Source organism: Enhydra lutris, unplaced genomic scaffold (assembly GCF_002288905.1).
Source record: "Enhydra lutris kenyoni isolate GAN:26980312 unplaced genomic scaffold, ASM228890v2 scaffoldscaffold4, whole genome shotgun sequence".
Classification (NCBI taxonomy): Eukaryota; Metazoa; Chordata; class Mammalia; order Carnivora; family Mustelidae; genus Enhydra; species Enhydra lutris.
This window is the reverse complement of record NW_019154088.1, coordinates 2,853,794-2,869,751: the sequence shown is the minus strand read 5'-3', so window position 1 is coordinate 2,869,751 and position 15,958 is coordinate 2,853,794. Positions and strand designations below refer to the sequence as shown.

The 15,958-nt window shown below is 44.1% G+C and overlaps 1 protein-coding gene across 1 annotated transcript in view; it reads left to right on the top strand.

Moving 5' to 3' along the window:
- Nucleotides 1-15,958, top strand: part of LOC111159558 (ryanodine receptor 3) — a 353,621-nt gene that overhangs the window by 271,967 nt on the left and 65,696 nt on the right. Inside the window, exons 63-65 of the mRNA XM_022522093.1 lie at nucleotides 37-118; nucleotides 8,997-9,127; nucleotides 15,102-15,422. Coding sequence (XP_022377801.1) covers nucleotides 37-118; nucleotides 8,997-9,127; nucleotides 15,102-15,422 — 534 coding nt within the window. The remainder of the gene's footprint in view (nucleotides 1-36; nucleotides 119-8,996; nucleotides 9,128-15,101; nucleotides 15,423-15,958) is intronic.

The window sequence follows — 15,958 nt, the reverse complement described above, 5'->3', positions numbered from 1 at the left end:
AGCACGATAATGACTGCTCTTCTTTGTTCTTTCCAGTAGGCGATGTGCAGATTTCATGCTACCACATACTGTGCAGCCTCTACTCCCTTGGGACTGGAAAGAATATCTACGTTGAAAGGTAATTAGTGAACAAAAGAGGCTTACACGTGCAAGGCTTAGAAAAATGTTGCTTACCATCTTTTAGCACTTAACAACATCTTTTCAGTACAGCAAAGTCAAAATGCTCACTGAAATGGGGTGGTGATTTTGAGCCTAGGTTATTAAATGTTTATGGCAATATTAAAATGTAGTGAAGCTAGTGCGATTTATGACTTCTGTGGAACTATGTTGAAAAGAAAACCACAGGGGGTGCCTGGGTGGCTCAGTGGGTTAAAGCCTCTGCCTTCGGCTCAGGTCATGATCCCAGGGTCCTGGAATCGAGACCCACATCGGGCTCTCTGCTCAGCAGGGAGCCTGCTTCCCCCTCTCTCTCTGCCTGCTTCTCTGCCTACTTGTGATCTCTGTCTGTTAAATAAATAAATAAAATCTTTAAAAAAAAACAACAACAAAAAAAAAAACCACAGGCCCTAACTGGCAGTACTTGGGCCAGGCCAAGTCACCAAAAGCAGGGCTTAATACCTAATCTCATGGCAGTTTCATTTAGTTTTGTTTTTTCAAGATTTTATTTATATATTTGAGAGAGCGCATGAGAGTACAAGAGAGAGCGTGAGCAAGCAGGAGGGGCAGAGACAGAGAGAGAAACAGACTGCCTGCTCAGCAGGGAGCCCCATGTGGGGCTCAAACCCAGGACCATGATCCCAGGATTATGACCTGAGCCAAAGGCAGACACTTAACGCAGGTGCCCCCCTAATTGCAGTTTCAACCTCCTGCAGAAATCTAAATCTTAACTGGTAAATCAGGAGTTTTCTAATAGGTGCCAATGATGTAATCTGTCACAAGGGCCCTCTCCATCCCCTAAAGGAAGATGAGGTCATCTGCAGGATAAGACCGCCAACTCTTCCCCTTAAGGGAAAGCTACCTAGCCTGGAAAAACCTTTTTTTTTTTTTTCCCTTGGCTTATAACTTTGTTGCCCCACTCTTCTTCCTATAAAAACTTTCCATTTTGTACCATCTCCTCCAAGTACCCTGGCACTTGCTAGATGGGATGTTGCCAGATTCATGAATCACCTAAAGACCATGAGATCTTCAGACTCACTCAGTTGAATTTTATTTTTTTTTAAGATTTTATTTATTTGACAGAGAGAGATCACAAGTAGACAGAGAGGCAGGCAGAAAGAGAGAGAGAGAGGGAAGCAGGCTCCCTGCTGAGCAGAGAGCCCGATGCGGGACTCGATCCCAGGACCCTGAGATCATGACCTGAGCCGAAGGCAGCGGCTTAACCCACTGAGCCACCCAGGCGCCCCTGAATTTGATTTTTTAACAGATTGCTGGTAAATGTATGTGATTGGAGAAGGAATACTGTATAGCCAAGCTAAATCATGTGCTAATGACAAAAAACCGCTGACAAAATATCTGTTTCTTCAAAATCACAGCTTCCAGATAGCTTCCAGAGTCCCTGTGGTTAAAGCTTGCTGAAAAGCTCAAGGGACATGAGGCTGTTACCTTAGTGTTTAATGAGTTTCTATGTGATACAGTACTGGACCTTTGCCATTCTCAGCTGTCAGATTAGCTGTAGTTTGCTGGGGTTTTTTTTCTAAATTTAGTTTATTTTTTCAGTGTTCCAAGATTCATTGTTTATGCACCACACCCAGTGCTCCATGCAATACATGCCCTCCATAATACCCACCACCAGGCTCACCTAACCCCCACTCTCTCCCCTCCAAAACCCTCAGTATGTTTCTGAGTCCACAGTCTCTCATGGTTCGTCTCCCCCTCTGATTTCCCCCAACTCACTTCTCCCCTCCTTCTCCCAATATCTTCCATGTTATTCCTTATGCTCCACAAGTAAGTGAAACCATATGATAATTGATTCTCTCTGCTTGACTTATTCCACTCAGCATAATCTCCTCCAGTCCCATCCATGTTGATACAAAAGTTGGGTATTCATCCTTTCTGATGGAGGCGTAATACTCCATTGTATATATGGACCATATCTTCTGAGCCATTCGTCTGTTGAAGTGCATCTTGGCGCTTTCCACAGTTTGGCGACTGTAACCATTGCTGCTATGAATATTGGGTTACAGATGGCCCTTCTTTTCACTACATCTGTATCTTTGGGGTAAATACCCAGTAGTGCAATTGCAGGGTCATAGGGTACCTCTATTTTTAATTTTTTTAAGGAATCTCCACACTGTTTTCCAAAGTGGCTGCACCAACTTGCATTCCCACCAACAGTGTAAGAGGGTTCCCCTTTCTCCACATCCTCTCCAACTGTCAGATTAGCTATAGTTTTAAACAAGTGCACATTTTGGTAGCAGAAATGCAATTCAGAAATCTTGAATCTGAATAATCTGATCCAATTCCCAAAGGAAACCACTATTAATAATTTTGTATATGTCATTCCAGATATTTTCTACATATGTACATTTGTATACATGTGGGATCATAATATCCATATTGCTTTGCAAATTTGTCCTGTTGGATGAAGTTAAAAACTGAATTCCTTTATCATTCTACTCCAGCTTTTAGATTTGTTATTTAGATAAAATAATCATTACCTTTCTACTTTAATAAGGTAAGCAAGTTTAGTACACTTTTATTCCTTTCTACATCTCCTTTTTTGCTATATAGTTTCTTAAAATGGGGACACCTGAGTGGCTCAGTTGGTTGAACATCCAGCTACTGATTTTGCCTCAGGTCATGATCTCAGAGTTGTGGGATTGAGCCCTGCACTGGGCTTTGCACTGGGTGTGGAGCCTGCTTAAGATTCTCTCTCCCTCTCTCTCTGCCCTTCCCCCCCCCGTCCTCCCCCATTCACACACATACACGCGTGTGCATGCGCTCACTCTCTCTTTCTCTCTCTCTCTCTAAAATAATAATTTCTGGGGCGCCTGGGTGGCTCAGTGGGTTAAAGCCTCTGTCTTCAGCTCAGGTCATGATCTCAGGGTCCTGGGATCGAGCCCCGCATCAGGCTCTCTGCTCAGTGGGGAGTCTGCTTCCCTTCCTCTCTCTATGCCTGCCTCTCTGCCTACTTGTGATCTCTGTCTGTCAAATAAATAAATAAAATCTTTAAAAAATAATAATAATAATTTCTTATAACATTTACATTCTATTCTAGGACCAACATTTTCTGAGTTGTTTACCTTAGTTTGTATTGTAAGGATTCAGCAAATAGCCAATCCTTTTAAACCATGACTTTCCTATTTCAAATTTTTTATTTTGATTTGTGTCTTGGTTGGCCAGATTCATCATTAAGTACTTGTTTCTGTAAGAGTTCTTAGATACTCTTGAATCCTTGCATATTTTGGAATATTCCCCCTCGACTTTTGAACAATTTCTGTGGTATTGTATAAAATCCTTGGGTCATAATATTTTTCCCCGCAGAAGCATATATAGACTTTGCTTCTTTGTGTTCTGACAATGCCCCAGGCCAGGTGATTTACTGACTTATACGTGACTTTGCAGTGGGAGGGGAGAAGCTGGCTGTTCATTGGATTCCTTCTTCAGTCTTGAAGCTCATTAAGTTCTATAATATGTTCCAGGATGTGCTTATTCTGTATCAGCCCCCTCTGCTTCTCCTCAGAACTTAATATGCCCCCTCAGTGTTCAGAATTGGGTATTCCATTTTTTATAAATCTTTCACTTTATTATGTTATTGTGGAGTTTTTTTCCCCTACTGTTATTTAGAGAGAGGTTGTATTTGTTGGCTTTTCCTTAACCTTCCACATTTCTCCCTTTCTCCCAAGTAACTTTTAGCTACCTGATCTTTCCTATTTGGGGTTTATAAGGTATTTCTCAAACTTTCTCCATGTTCCTTACTCTCTTTAGTTTCTTTATTTTCTGTGAATGTATTGAAACAAATTTTTATTTTTCCCTGGATAATTCTCCCTCAGAACCATGTTTCTCAACTATTTCTTGTTCATTAGCTACACTGCTAGTTCTCAAGAATGGAAAGGAGCATTATGCACACGTGTGTGTGTATGTGTGTGTGTGTGTGTGTGTGTGTGTTGAAGGAGTGTATGGGGAAGAAACATCATCCAGCTTCATATCTGACAAGCTGGCTCAGGACTCCCTCACTCTACCCACAGTGCCTTAAGTTCTAGGGTGCATCCACCTCTAGCCTTTGGTGTCTCCCCCAACAAAAGTAAGTAAGCAAGGGGCCCAGGTGAGAGGTCACAGGTAAAATTTTTAGCACATCCTAAAGACATAGGGCTTTTATATAGTCAATTAAAGTAGGTTTATGCCAGGTACCTGGGTGGTGGCTCAGTCAGTTAAGCGTCTCCATACAGTTCAGGTCATGATCCAGTCCTGGGATCCAGTCCCACATTGGGCTCCCTGTTTGGCGGGGAGTCTGCTTCTCCCTCTCTCTCTCTCTCTCCCTGCTGCTCCCCCTGCTTGTGTGCTCACTCTCTGTCAAATGAATAAATTAATAAAATATTAAATAATAAAATTTTTTAAAAAATAATAAGTAAAGTAGGTTTATTCCATCCAGTAGAAGACTTGGGTCAGCAGCTACAGGACAGGTCACTTCTCACTCTTCTACTCTACCTCCTGAATGGAGGAGGCATGTACACTTCTTCCCTACTCTGTCCTGCCTGCTCTCTGCAATATGAACCTGATCCTGCATCCCCAGCTGGTCTCCCAGCCCCACCTCCACCCTTCATTGTTTCAAGCACAAGTTCATATTCTGGGCTCCTCAGAATCCCCTCATTTACTTCCAGAGATGACTACACTCTGCTATTAGCCCAGAAAGTATGTTTCAGTTTCAGTGTCCCCACTTGGTTAGGTCCATATTTTGTGGCTTGATGTTATCACACATTTTCTCATTTCAGCAAAGATCCCAATATCTTCCCAATTTTTCCCCCATTTCTTATGCACGTTAGGGAGGAAACTTCAAATGCACCATTTCTCTGCCACCTTTTGCTAAAGTTTCCTTGGCTAACAAATGTCTGCAGGATTGTAAGGGAACTGCTAAATATTTGGTTTCTAGCTACATCTTGTGTGTGCACCGTGGGTGGGAGAGATTCCAAACACCCCAGTGATAGGGTTGACGGTAAAGAGAAGGAAGTCACTGAAACAAAACAGAGACTTTTCTTTTGGAATATGTTCCAGTTGAGACAACACTGAGGTCACTGACAGAGTTTTCAACAAATTTTCAGCAAAGGATAAAGGCTCTTATGCATTTAACCACTGAGAATACTTGCCTTCTTTGATGTAGAGATACTTTAATCATAGCATTTGAGGTTGGTCAATAAGTGAAACTTGGAAAATGATTTAAGCTTCAACACTTCATTTTATTTCAAATGAAAACTGTTTCTCCCCTTCACACTGTAGAGATATTTATTCCTTCCTACCCTGCCCCCTTTGACCGATCATTTCTGACCAAACATTGCACACCTTCCCTAAACCTCTGAGGTGACTTGTACTGCTGGTCTAGAGCTGTGGCCTGCCTCTCCTTTCTGCCCCTCTGCTACATAGTACTTCCTCTCCTTGGCATCCTTTAGAACATACGTGAAGGAACTCTCAAAATTGCAAAGCACCAGATACGTACAAGACATACATCTTACTACTGTGATGCCTTCCTCTGTCTGGATCCCTAACAATAGACATTTGAGAAGCTAGATCTGGATCAATGAAATAAAATCAAGAGATGGGCAAGGAGAGCCTGCCACTTATCAAATTAGAAAGTAACGAAAATTGAAGTACAAATAGTACCCTCTTTAATCTGTCACTGTTGACCAAGTTTTACCATGTGAAAAATACTGTATATGCTAGGCAGTAAGAACTGAAGGGGGAAAAGAGAGTTCCATATCCAGTGAACAACTCTTCAAGCAGACCGTTTGGTTGCTCAAGCTGTTTCAGTGGCCCTCGTTCTGCTCAGTGCATACCCACACTGCCCCCTGGGGGGCGCTAATGACCAGAGAAGCATCCTAACTGCAGGCCTTTGCTCAGTGCCTCTATGAGCCTGGAGGCCAAGGTCATTGGCAGACTTCTGGGTTTTACTTTTACAGAACTTTTCTCAGTGAAACCAGGAGCACTGTTGCTTATCCCTTTTGGCCAAATGGCTAATTAGCATCACTGTGCGCCCTGGACTAGAAAACGCTCTGCTGTGAGCTGGTTGAGACTCAGATTTGTCAGCAATTAATATCAGAGAACACAGGGAGTGCATGCCCCCAGGGCAACACAACACTGCAAAACTGGCATTTGCCCCCACAGGTTTCCTTTGCCCAGACTAACTTTCTAGAAATCCACCTCTGTGAGATCAGGACTTTAATTTGATGAGAGAAAGAGAAAAGAGAAGAAGAATGGGTCAAGTTATCACCGAGGCCACTCAGGCACCCCTGTTTCCAAGGTTCGTCTTGCTGGGCCAAGTTGAGTTTGCCTCAGATTTGACCTTAGCCCCTTGTCATCCTGATTTTCACCCAGATTTTCTTTCATCTGTGCTCTCCCTATGGCATTTCCTTCACCTTCACAGCTTAGCTCCTTCTTTCCTCCTCCCAGAAAGGCAAGACTGAGGAAATAAAATCTCTCCTCAATGGCCACTGTGGTTGGTTGAAACAGGCTTGCTCAGAAGGGAGGCCGTGGTGCCGAAGGTCCCCACAGAGAAGCCCACGCCTCACTCCCTCGCCGTCCAGCAGCGGTGCATCCTGCAGCTGGACACACACGACACAGAGGACTGTTCTGTCTGAGGGCTGCTGCTCATGCCAGAGCAGACCCGGATGGGGAATCTCAGTCCCACCTCCAGTGCAAGGATAAGGCTGTGCCATCACCTAAGAAGTGATTGCTTGATTGTCAGAGGCTGATTTTAAAGCTCTCTGCTCAAACACTTCACAGCTAAGCAAACTGTCAGCTAGTCCCTTAAAAAGATGAGCCTAAGAAGATAGAAGATGAGTATTAAAACCACATATATTAATTGTCCTTTAAATAAATCAAAAGGTGACTTTTTTCATAGGTTTGGTGACAAAAGATGGGGGGAGGGGGATGGATTCCAAGACAGTTTTCCACTCGCTCATTCACCCACCCTCCTCCCTCCGGTCCAGCAAACTCCTCTTGCCTCTCAGCAGTTCTTAGACCCTTGGAGCTTCTGATTCTTCCCCAAATAGTCATACCAACTTATTTTCTCAGGACCAATTAAGATCACATTTTTAAGCCAATTCAAGTGTGTCTCTTTCTCTGCTATAATGAAGTTGCCCATTGATCCTAATTCTTGTAATTAGACCATAAATATGTTATCTTATCGTATTGCTTCAGTGTTCTAAGGAGAAAGCTTTTTACTTTCTGGAAGACAAAGGCTAATGGTCAGAGTCTGGCTTATTTCTCAGGAGGCAGTGGGTCCCCTAGCCACCCCCCTCCCCACCCCGTAGTAAATACTTGTTATACACATCCAGAGACCCTACACTTTTGACATGCTGCCTTCTTGGTGCTGTTGGAATTGTTGGCTGTTATCACAGTGAAGGGCAATTAACACAGCTTTCAGTTCAGGTTTTGGTTGGGGGAGCTAAGGGATTCCGGAGGGCTGAATGCCTTTTTGTTTCCATAGAACAGCGGTAGGCATGTAAGCATTTGCTCCTGGCTCCAAATGTGCCCTCTCTAGCTGGCAGTTTTCCCCATGATGGTTCCATAACATCCCCCAAGATGCAGCCTGACACCCTCAGCTCCCAAGGACTGTGTAGTGGGCTTCATGCACACAACATCAGCACTCATTCTGATTGGTCAGACACAAAGGAAGGTGAACAAGATGTTTGAACACTGTAAGCCCCATCCACTTCTTAATTATAGACCTATCGTCAGCATTTTCCACTATCTTTGTATCGTGGTCTCACAAAAGACTCATGGTATTAGTTTAAAGACCTTTTCCTCCTTATTTGGGAACTGACATCACCTGTGTAACTCACCTAACAGGTGTGTAGTCTGACAGTGATCAAATGCCAGTAATTGACAGAACAAAGATATGATGACGGAAAAACAGATGGCTCTGGTCTCTCATTCATCAGAAAGCAATAGATGTCAGCACCCATACAGGGCCCTTCCAGCCCACACTGTCACTGTGTGACTCACCAGCAGGAAGGATCTGCTGAAATAGCCAGTACAACTCCAAGGCTAAACCCAGGTCCAGGAGGGGGAGGCTCTATCTCAGTACCAGCTCTGCTTTGACCAATGTGTGGCTGGTTCCATTACTTATGTTTGCTGACTTGGCTAGCAGGCAAGCAAGCAGAAGTTCTTCCAGTTGGAGAACTAGAAATCTGAACAAGAAATCCTAAGCATATTTTTCTTGTTTGGTTGCTCATTTCCCAGAAAGACCGAGACTGAGAGCTTTATACATGATGGACACTCAAATATTTGTGTAGAATATTTGTGAGAACTAACAGGTACTAGAGGTCTTTCCTCTAAATCAAGCAATGTGCTTCAGGATGTGTTGTTTCTCTTGCAAGGCAGGTCTTTTATTTTGTGCTTTCTTGGTGCTTTGGGCCTATTATCTCCTGTTCCCACTGGCTGACACCAGCTCCATCCAAAGCAGGGAATAGACACAGATTACACAGATTTCAAAACATTTTGAGAACAGAGAAGGGGTCAAATTCAATTTGGATGACAGCAAAACTTCTCAGAAATGCTGCAAGAGAAGAACAGAGCTATAAAGTGTATTATTATATTGCCTTAACCAGGTTTAAGAACCAGGTTCCCTGTGGAAAGACCATTGTACGCCACTGGTCAATGTTCAGAGAAAAGATGGGGAAGGGAGAAGTGCTTGTAATTTTGCTGAGCCCAGGATCCCAGGATGTCTAGTAGAGTAATCCATGGGGAGATGGCCTGGAACATTTTAGGAAAGAGGCCTGGTCCACCATGCATGGGGCCAGCATGTGGTGACACCACTTCTAAATGGACTTCTTTGTTTCTAGGCAACGTCCTGCCCTTGGAGAATGTCTGGCCTCACTGGCAGCTGCCATCCCAGTGGCGTTCCTGGAGCCCACGCTTAATCGCTACAATCCACTCTCGGTCTTCAACACCAAAACCTCCAGGGAGAGGTCTAGTAAGTATCTTCCCTCAGAGGTCACCAACCCATGTGTTGAGAGGAGAGTAGCTAGGAAGGAAGGTCACCCAGGCAGGGAAGAGCAGCCTTGCAGCACTTTTGGTTTATATACTCTGAGAGGGGGCAGCAGGTCAAATCTAGGGTCCATGTTGTATGTCTCCATATTACTGGAAAAATGGACACAGGCAAGTTCTTTGTTATCACTAGACGTTGGGACTTTGGGACTCTTCTGTACAATGAGACAGTGTGGTTGATTTCTAAATCCCTTCTATCCTAAATACTTAGGCTCTCTAGTCTGCCCTGGGCCTTAAGTCCCCTTCTGCATGTGGGGACATGACTTCTTTATTAGTCCTCTCCAGAGTGTCATCATAAGGGGCACATGTGCACTAGTAACCTAATTGTACTTTCGAAGTCCAGGGAGTGACTGTGTTTCCAAGTATGATAACCATATGTGGTCTATCATTTTAAAAAATAAAACATAGAAAAACACCAACCTCTTATACTGTTGGTGGGAATGCAAGTTGGTGCAGTTACTCTGGAAAACAGTATGGAGATTCCTCAAGACATTAAAAATAGAGCTACCCTATGACCCAGCAATTGCACTACTAGATATTTACCCCAAAGATACAGATGTAGTGAAAAGAAGGCCATATGCACCCCAATGTTCATAGCAACAGTGTCCACAATAGCCAAACTGTGGAAGGGCCCAGATGCCCTTAAACAGACGAATAGATTAAGAAGGTGTGGTTCATATATACAATGGAATATTACTCACCCATCAGAAAGGGTGAATACCTACCATTTACATCGACGTAGGTGGAACTGGAGGTTATTGGGCTAAGTGAACTAAGTCAATCAGAGAAAGACAATTGTCATATGATTTCACTCATATTTGGAGTACAAGAAATAGTGCAGAGGATCATAGGGGAAGAGGGAAAACTGAATGGGAGGAAATCAGAGAGAGAGACAAACCATGAAAGATTCTGGACTCTGGGGAACAAATTGAGGTTTACAGAAGGGAGTGGGGTGGGGGGATGTGGTAACCAGGGGTGATGGACATTAAGGAGGGCATGTGATGCAATGAGCACTGGGTGTTATACACAACTAATGAGTCATTGAACAATATATCAGAAATTAATGATGTACTATATGTTGGCTAATTGAATTTAAATTTAAAAAGGTGGAAAAAAACACCACCAGAAAGGATTGAAATTATATGAGAAAGAGAAGTTAACAGGAGTATTAACATAATAATTTTTGGAACAGCAGTAGGCAGACTATAGCTATGGGCCTAATCTGGGCTGCTGCCTATTTTTATAAATAGTGTTTTATTGGAATATGGTCTCACTTACTCATTTACATGTTGTCTGTGACTGCTTCAGCACTACATAGGAGAGGAAAAGTAATTTTCTCTCTACTCTTCATTGTTGTTGGCTGAGACCACCCTTCACCCAATGAAACATTAATAGGAGAAAAAAATATAATTATATACACTTGAGTACTTATAGGAGATCACAAAGATATGAGACTCAAGGGTGAGTCCCTCCTATGTGGATAAATTGTGATCCTACTGGAAGTCAATGGAATAGAACAGAGGAGCTTCAAACAAGGGAGCTTGAATCATGCTTGGACTCCAACTAGAAAGAACTATAATGATTTGATGTAACATGAAGCAGAAATTACTATACCATGGGACTAATCAATATTAAGGAAGAAAAAACTACACTAAATCATTTCAAACTAGAACCTGTTCTATTCAGAACCAATATTCTCTGAAAATATTGATAGACACTAATAGTACATGTTACTGTCTATCAATATTTTCAGAGAATATTGGTTCTTAATATTGATTAGTCCCATGGTGTGGTAATTTCTGGCACATTCCTCTGTCACCTTCTTTTCTCCATGTAAGAATGTAGAGCGCTAAGCCACAGTGGCTTTATTCCCACCTGCTTCTCGTTATTTCAGATAAAGAAGCACATTGCCCCCAGAAATGCTGACCAGGACAATTTAGACAAGGCTACTTAATGAAGTTCTGCTCCCAATTGCAAATAAATACAGTGGAGACTAGTGTTCTCAAAGTTAGTCAGGAAAGAGACATTGCCCAGCTGCTTCAGCTTGCCAGAGTCTCCTGTGACTTCTCTAAGTTAAATTCCCACCCCCCTCAGCTGCCCCTCACCCTTTCTCCCCTAGCAGAAATATATCTCTAACCTTGTTTTTCTCTGCCCTTTCCTGATAACGAATGAGTCACATCTTGCTGCTCACACGGGAGCTGAGCAACTGAGCAGGCTCTGGTTGAGAAAGAGCTGTGACATCCATAGACATAGGCCAGCCCAAATGTTGCTCCACAGCTCCAAAGGGACGTGGGCCCAATCATGACAGTGCTAGATATTTATCCATTTATTCTGCTCCGGCTGTGATTGAGGAGATCATGTGTCTCTGTCTGACCAGTGTGTAGAGCTGTGCCTTGGGAAATGGACCTCCTCTGCTCTTGAGCTCATAGATGTACAATAGCAGGCAGAATGAGGACTTGAGAAAGATGGGGGAAGCCCTAGATGAGCTTTGGGAAGGAAGGGCATGACACTGTCCCATTGTTCTTCTCAAGGGCTATTGGAAATATGTTCCTTCTTACTTTATGTACTTTACCTTTATTTAACAAGACATATCCATAAATGAAAAATAAGTATCAATCATTGCATACTCCACAGGGAAGAAAAGAGAGAAGAATGTCATTAGAGACGACATAGTTTTTCATCCATCAGTGACACACTGTCGGGTGTGCCCAAGTCCCCTGAGCCCATGGTTTCCATCATTCATTTAATGAACAGAGGGAGCACTGACCATGTATGTGGCTCTTGTAAAGTAGAGTGTACATGAATATGTATTCTGGCATAATCGGGTTTGCCTGGAGCCAGAGGATGACTGATGCCTTAATGGACTCTAAGAAGGTAGAGTTCATTCATTAAACAAAGTGAGTGGCCTGAGGGACCAAGATGGAGGAGGGGTGTGTAGGGTGACAAATGATGTGAGCCTTTAGTTTAGAAATATAATATGAGCTGACTTATCAAGGGTTCAGTCAATCAGACATTTTTATCAATTGACAGTTGGTGTTTTGCCAGCAGTTACTCATATTAGTAACTCTTCTGTAAGACCCTGGAGCATTTTCTGATTCATCCAGAAATTATGAAAATATGCCTAGAAAAGGCTTAATACTGGGTATCTTCCAGGTATTCAAAATTATTTAACCCTCTGGTTATGCATGGCAGTGGTCTGTTAATCAGATTATTAAATAAGATAACGTAGTCTCCAGCCAATTTATTTCCAGACACTTATTGAATAGCCCTCCAGAAAGAGCAGGAGGTTCGGTTCCCATGTCCGCTGGCTGCCTACACAAAGAGGTGGTACTCTCTGATGCCTCCTTCTTGGGGAAGGGCTGCTAGGTGAAGAAAATTGGACTTGAGAACCTTACACAGTGGTTCTCAAACTCTAGCATACATCAGAATCATGCAGAAGGCTTATTAAGACAAAGATTGCTGAGTCCCTACCCCTAGAGTTTCTAACTTAGCAAAGCTGGATTCCGGTCCTAATGAGTTTCCCAGGTGATACTGTTGCTACTGGTGGGAGGACCGAAGTTTGGGAACCACTGATGTAGAAGGTGAAAGGACAGTGTGTTCAAATGATAACCCCAACAGTCTTGTGTTGAATTCTAACAGGACTCAGCTGAGGCTGTGTTTCAGGTACATAACTCAGCAGCCTTCATCCTATGGGTTTATTATGTGGCATTTGAAGCATAAAACACCATCTGAATCACAAATGTTTCTTTCACTCAAGGACCAATTACCTATAAATAACTTTTAAAAGGTCATTACAGTGATTCCAGGGCAGCACCCTGAAGCAACTCTTTTCTTAGGTAGGGGAGAAAAGTGTCCACGGTGATGTATTGTCTGTGTGACATGTAAAACACACACACACACACACACACACACACACACACACACACACAATTGATTATCTGAGAGCAAACAGTTGTGAACTTCAGCTGCATCCATGGCCGTTGGCACTGATCTGTGTGCTGGGTTTCAAGACAGAAGTCTTGACTTCTCTGTCCACAACTCCTGGTATGTGTAAAATGGTTTTGTTTCGGAGACTCCTGCAGACCCCCATGTCGATGCCCCCCCACCCCCGATGGTGGTTCTGCTACAAGGTACAGGCCAGATTGTCTCTGCCTGGGATCCACATTGGGAGTAGACCACATCTGACCCATAGAATTCCCTTCCCCTGCAAATCAAAGGAGCGTCCCATTCTTTGGCTTTCGTGCTATTAATCCTTTGAATTGTCTGGATTTTAAAGGACATTGGTCCCCTCATGCCTTCCACTTTAGTGACAGCAACAGGAGGTCATGGCTAGCCAAAGAACGTTTGGGCCACATGGGGCCTGCCCTGTAGCAGGGAGGCTCCTGCGTGTCCTTTGCTTGCAACGGCACGTGCCATCCAGCACACCTGCTGGTTTCAGCCACAGACCCGTCGTCTCCAAGCCAGCCAGCCAGCCTTGCTCCACATCTCTGCTCCAGGAAGTACAATCAAGGGAGAAACCAAAATCGTTCCTTTCAACTGACCAGTGTTCCTAAAGGCCACAGGATTTGCTGTGACCTCTCTTATTCATTAACCCTTCAATGCCAACGTACCTAAAATCTTGAGGAGGGAGACTTCTAGCCCACAGTGACCCCAGTGGCACAGGGCCTACAGGTATAACCCAGTTCACAAAAGATAACATTTTATCTGGGGTCTTCTGCTTTGTCCTTAGAAATCCATGAGAACTTTGCATTTTTCTCCAAATATCAGAAATATTTTCCTCAAGTCATCTAGTGAAACTGATGTTCCAGAAAAGTGTTCCACATTTGCTTATGGCTTCTCAGATTCCCTGGCCCCCTGCTTTGGCCACATGTGAGAAGTTTGGCCTGCGGGTAGAGTTTGCCCATGATCCCTGTCCAGGTCCGGGTTGACCCAACCCAAGCAGATGGGGGCAGGGGACGGGGGGTAGAGGAGACAGAGCTCTGGGCCCGTGCTTCTTTCAGAGTCCTTGTTATCTTCTTATCCATCAGAAACCTTGGGTTACTACTGGTGTCTCCTCCTATCTTGTCCTGTCCTTTCACTTAAGTGGAACAGGACATGTAGCCCCTGGCTGCTGTTTGCGATTCTTGTATCCGACAGCCTTCCTTGGTTTCATGTTGAACTTCATCTGTCACTGCGTTGACCTGTCTGTCCATGGCCAGTGAAGTGACCACAGTCTTCAGTGTGAGGAAAAGATGGGGTTTACTCACTCTTCCTTGCACAGAAGCCTTCACAAACAAAGAGGTTTAGGTGCATGACAGGTGGCCTTAGCACCTATCACCTCATGAGTAACTTCTGTGGTAAATGCAGACATTAACACAAGTGTAATTGTTTTTTCCTCCAGAATCTCAATCAGATGGAAAGTAATGTTGTCTTTGGTACAGCTGAAGGAATATTTGATGAGAGGGGTTTCTTTTCTTTTTCCAAACAGTACAGAGATCCAGGTGACTGAACTATAAGGTTTCACCTAAACACAGAGTAGGTGCTTTTCTCCATCTAGTATCACCTTTTCTGCCATGCGTGCGGTAAGACAGAAAGGGAAAAGCCAAGAGATAGGCTGCATCTCAGGGAAGTCTTAGGAGGTATCCCTCACCTGTCTCTGTTACGCTCCTTTGGCCTTAAGTTGAAGCGTTTTAATCAAGTATGGCTTCCAGGAAGCCAACCCAGCCTCTGGAAGCTGTCATCTTTACACAGAAACCTGGAGGACAGAAGCTCCCCTACATCCAGTGCTCACTCAAATGAGGCTTGAGGGTGACTGCTTAATGTCTAAAAGACCAGAGGAAGGGTGGGATGGATAGAATGGGTTGCATTATTTGTGCTTTTGAATTCCTGTGCCTGTGTTCTCCCTGTACCCCCTCGGTCAGTTCTGGGCATGCCGGACACAGTGGAAGAGATGTGTCCTGACATCCCGCAGCTGGAAGGCCTGATGAAGGAGATCAGCGACCTGGCTGAGTCAGGGGCCCGGTACACAGAGATGCCCCATGTCATCGAGGTGATCTTGCCCATGCTCTGCAACTACCTGTCCTACTGGTGGGAGCGGGGGCCTGAGCACCTGCCCCCCAGCACAGGGCCCTGGTGTACCAAGGTCACATCTGAACACCTCAGTGTCATCCTGGGAAACATTCTGAAAATCATCAACAACAACCTGGGCATCGATGAGGCATCCTGGATGAAACGTATCGCAGGTACCACAAATGCCTCTTCTCCCCGCCCCACCTGTTCCCCCAGGGCCGGGAGGCCTGCATTCTCTTTTCATCTCTCAGCCCATCTCTAAACTAGTCTCCCTCCCCCTCTTAGTTAGTTCCCAGGAAAAAGTTACCCCCCTGGAGAACCTCCGGGAGCAAATGCTCCCGTCTACTCCCAGCTCAGCCAGGTCCCTCCCATCTCCAGGAAGCCCTTCTCCATACACTCTGCCTGGCTCAGATGTTCATTGCTTTATTCGCTTTTGGTACTTAAGCATCTTGTTTGCTCTTTGAGTAATAACTGTCCATAGTTTCCCCATAAGTGCTCCTGTGTGTTCCGTACACGTATTAGACTCACTCCATTCTGGGCTGTACTGCAAGTCACCACCATTTGTATTTCATGTTATGCTTTCTAAGACACTCCCTAAGCTAGGTTCCCAACAGCATCATTTTGGGTTTTTTGAGTTTTCATTTCAGTATTCCTCTAGAATTCCTTGCATGCAGTAGGCTCTTAATGAATTTTGTTACCTGATTTTCTA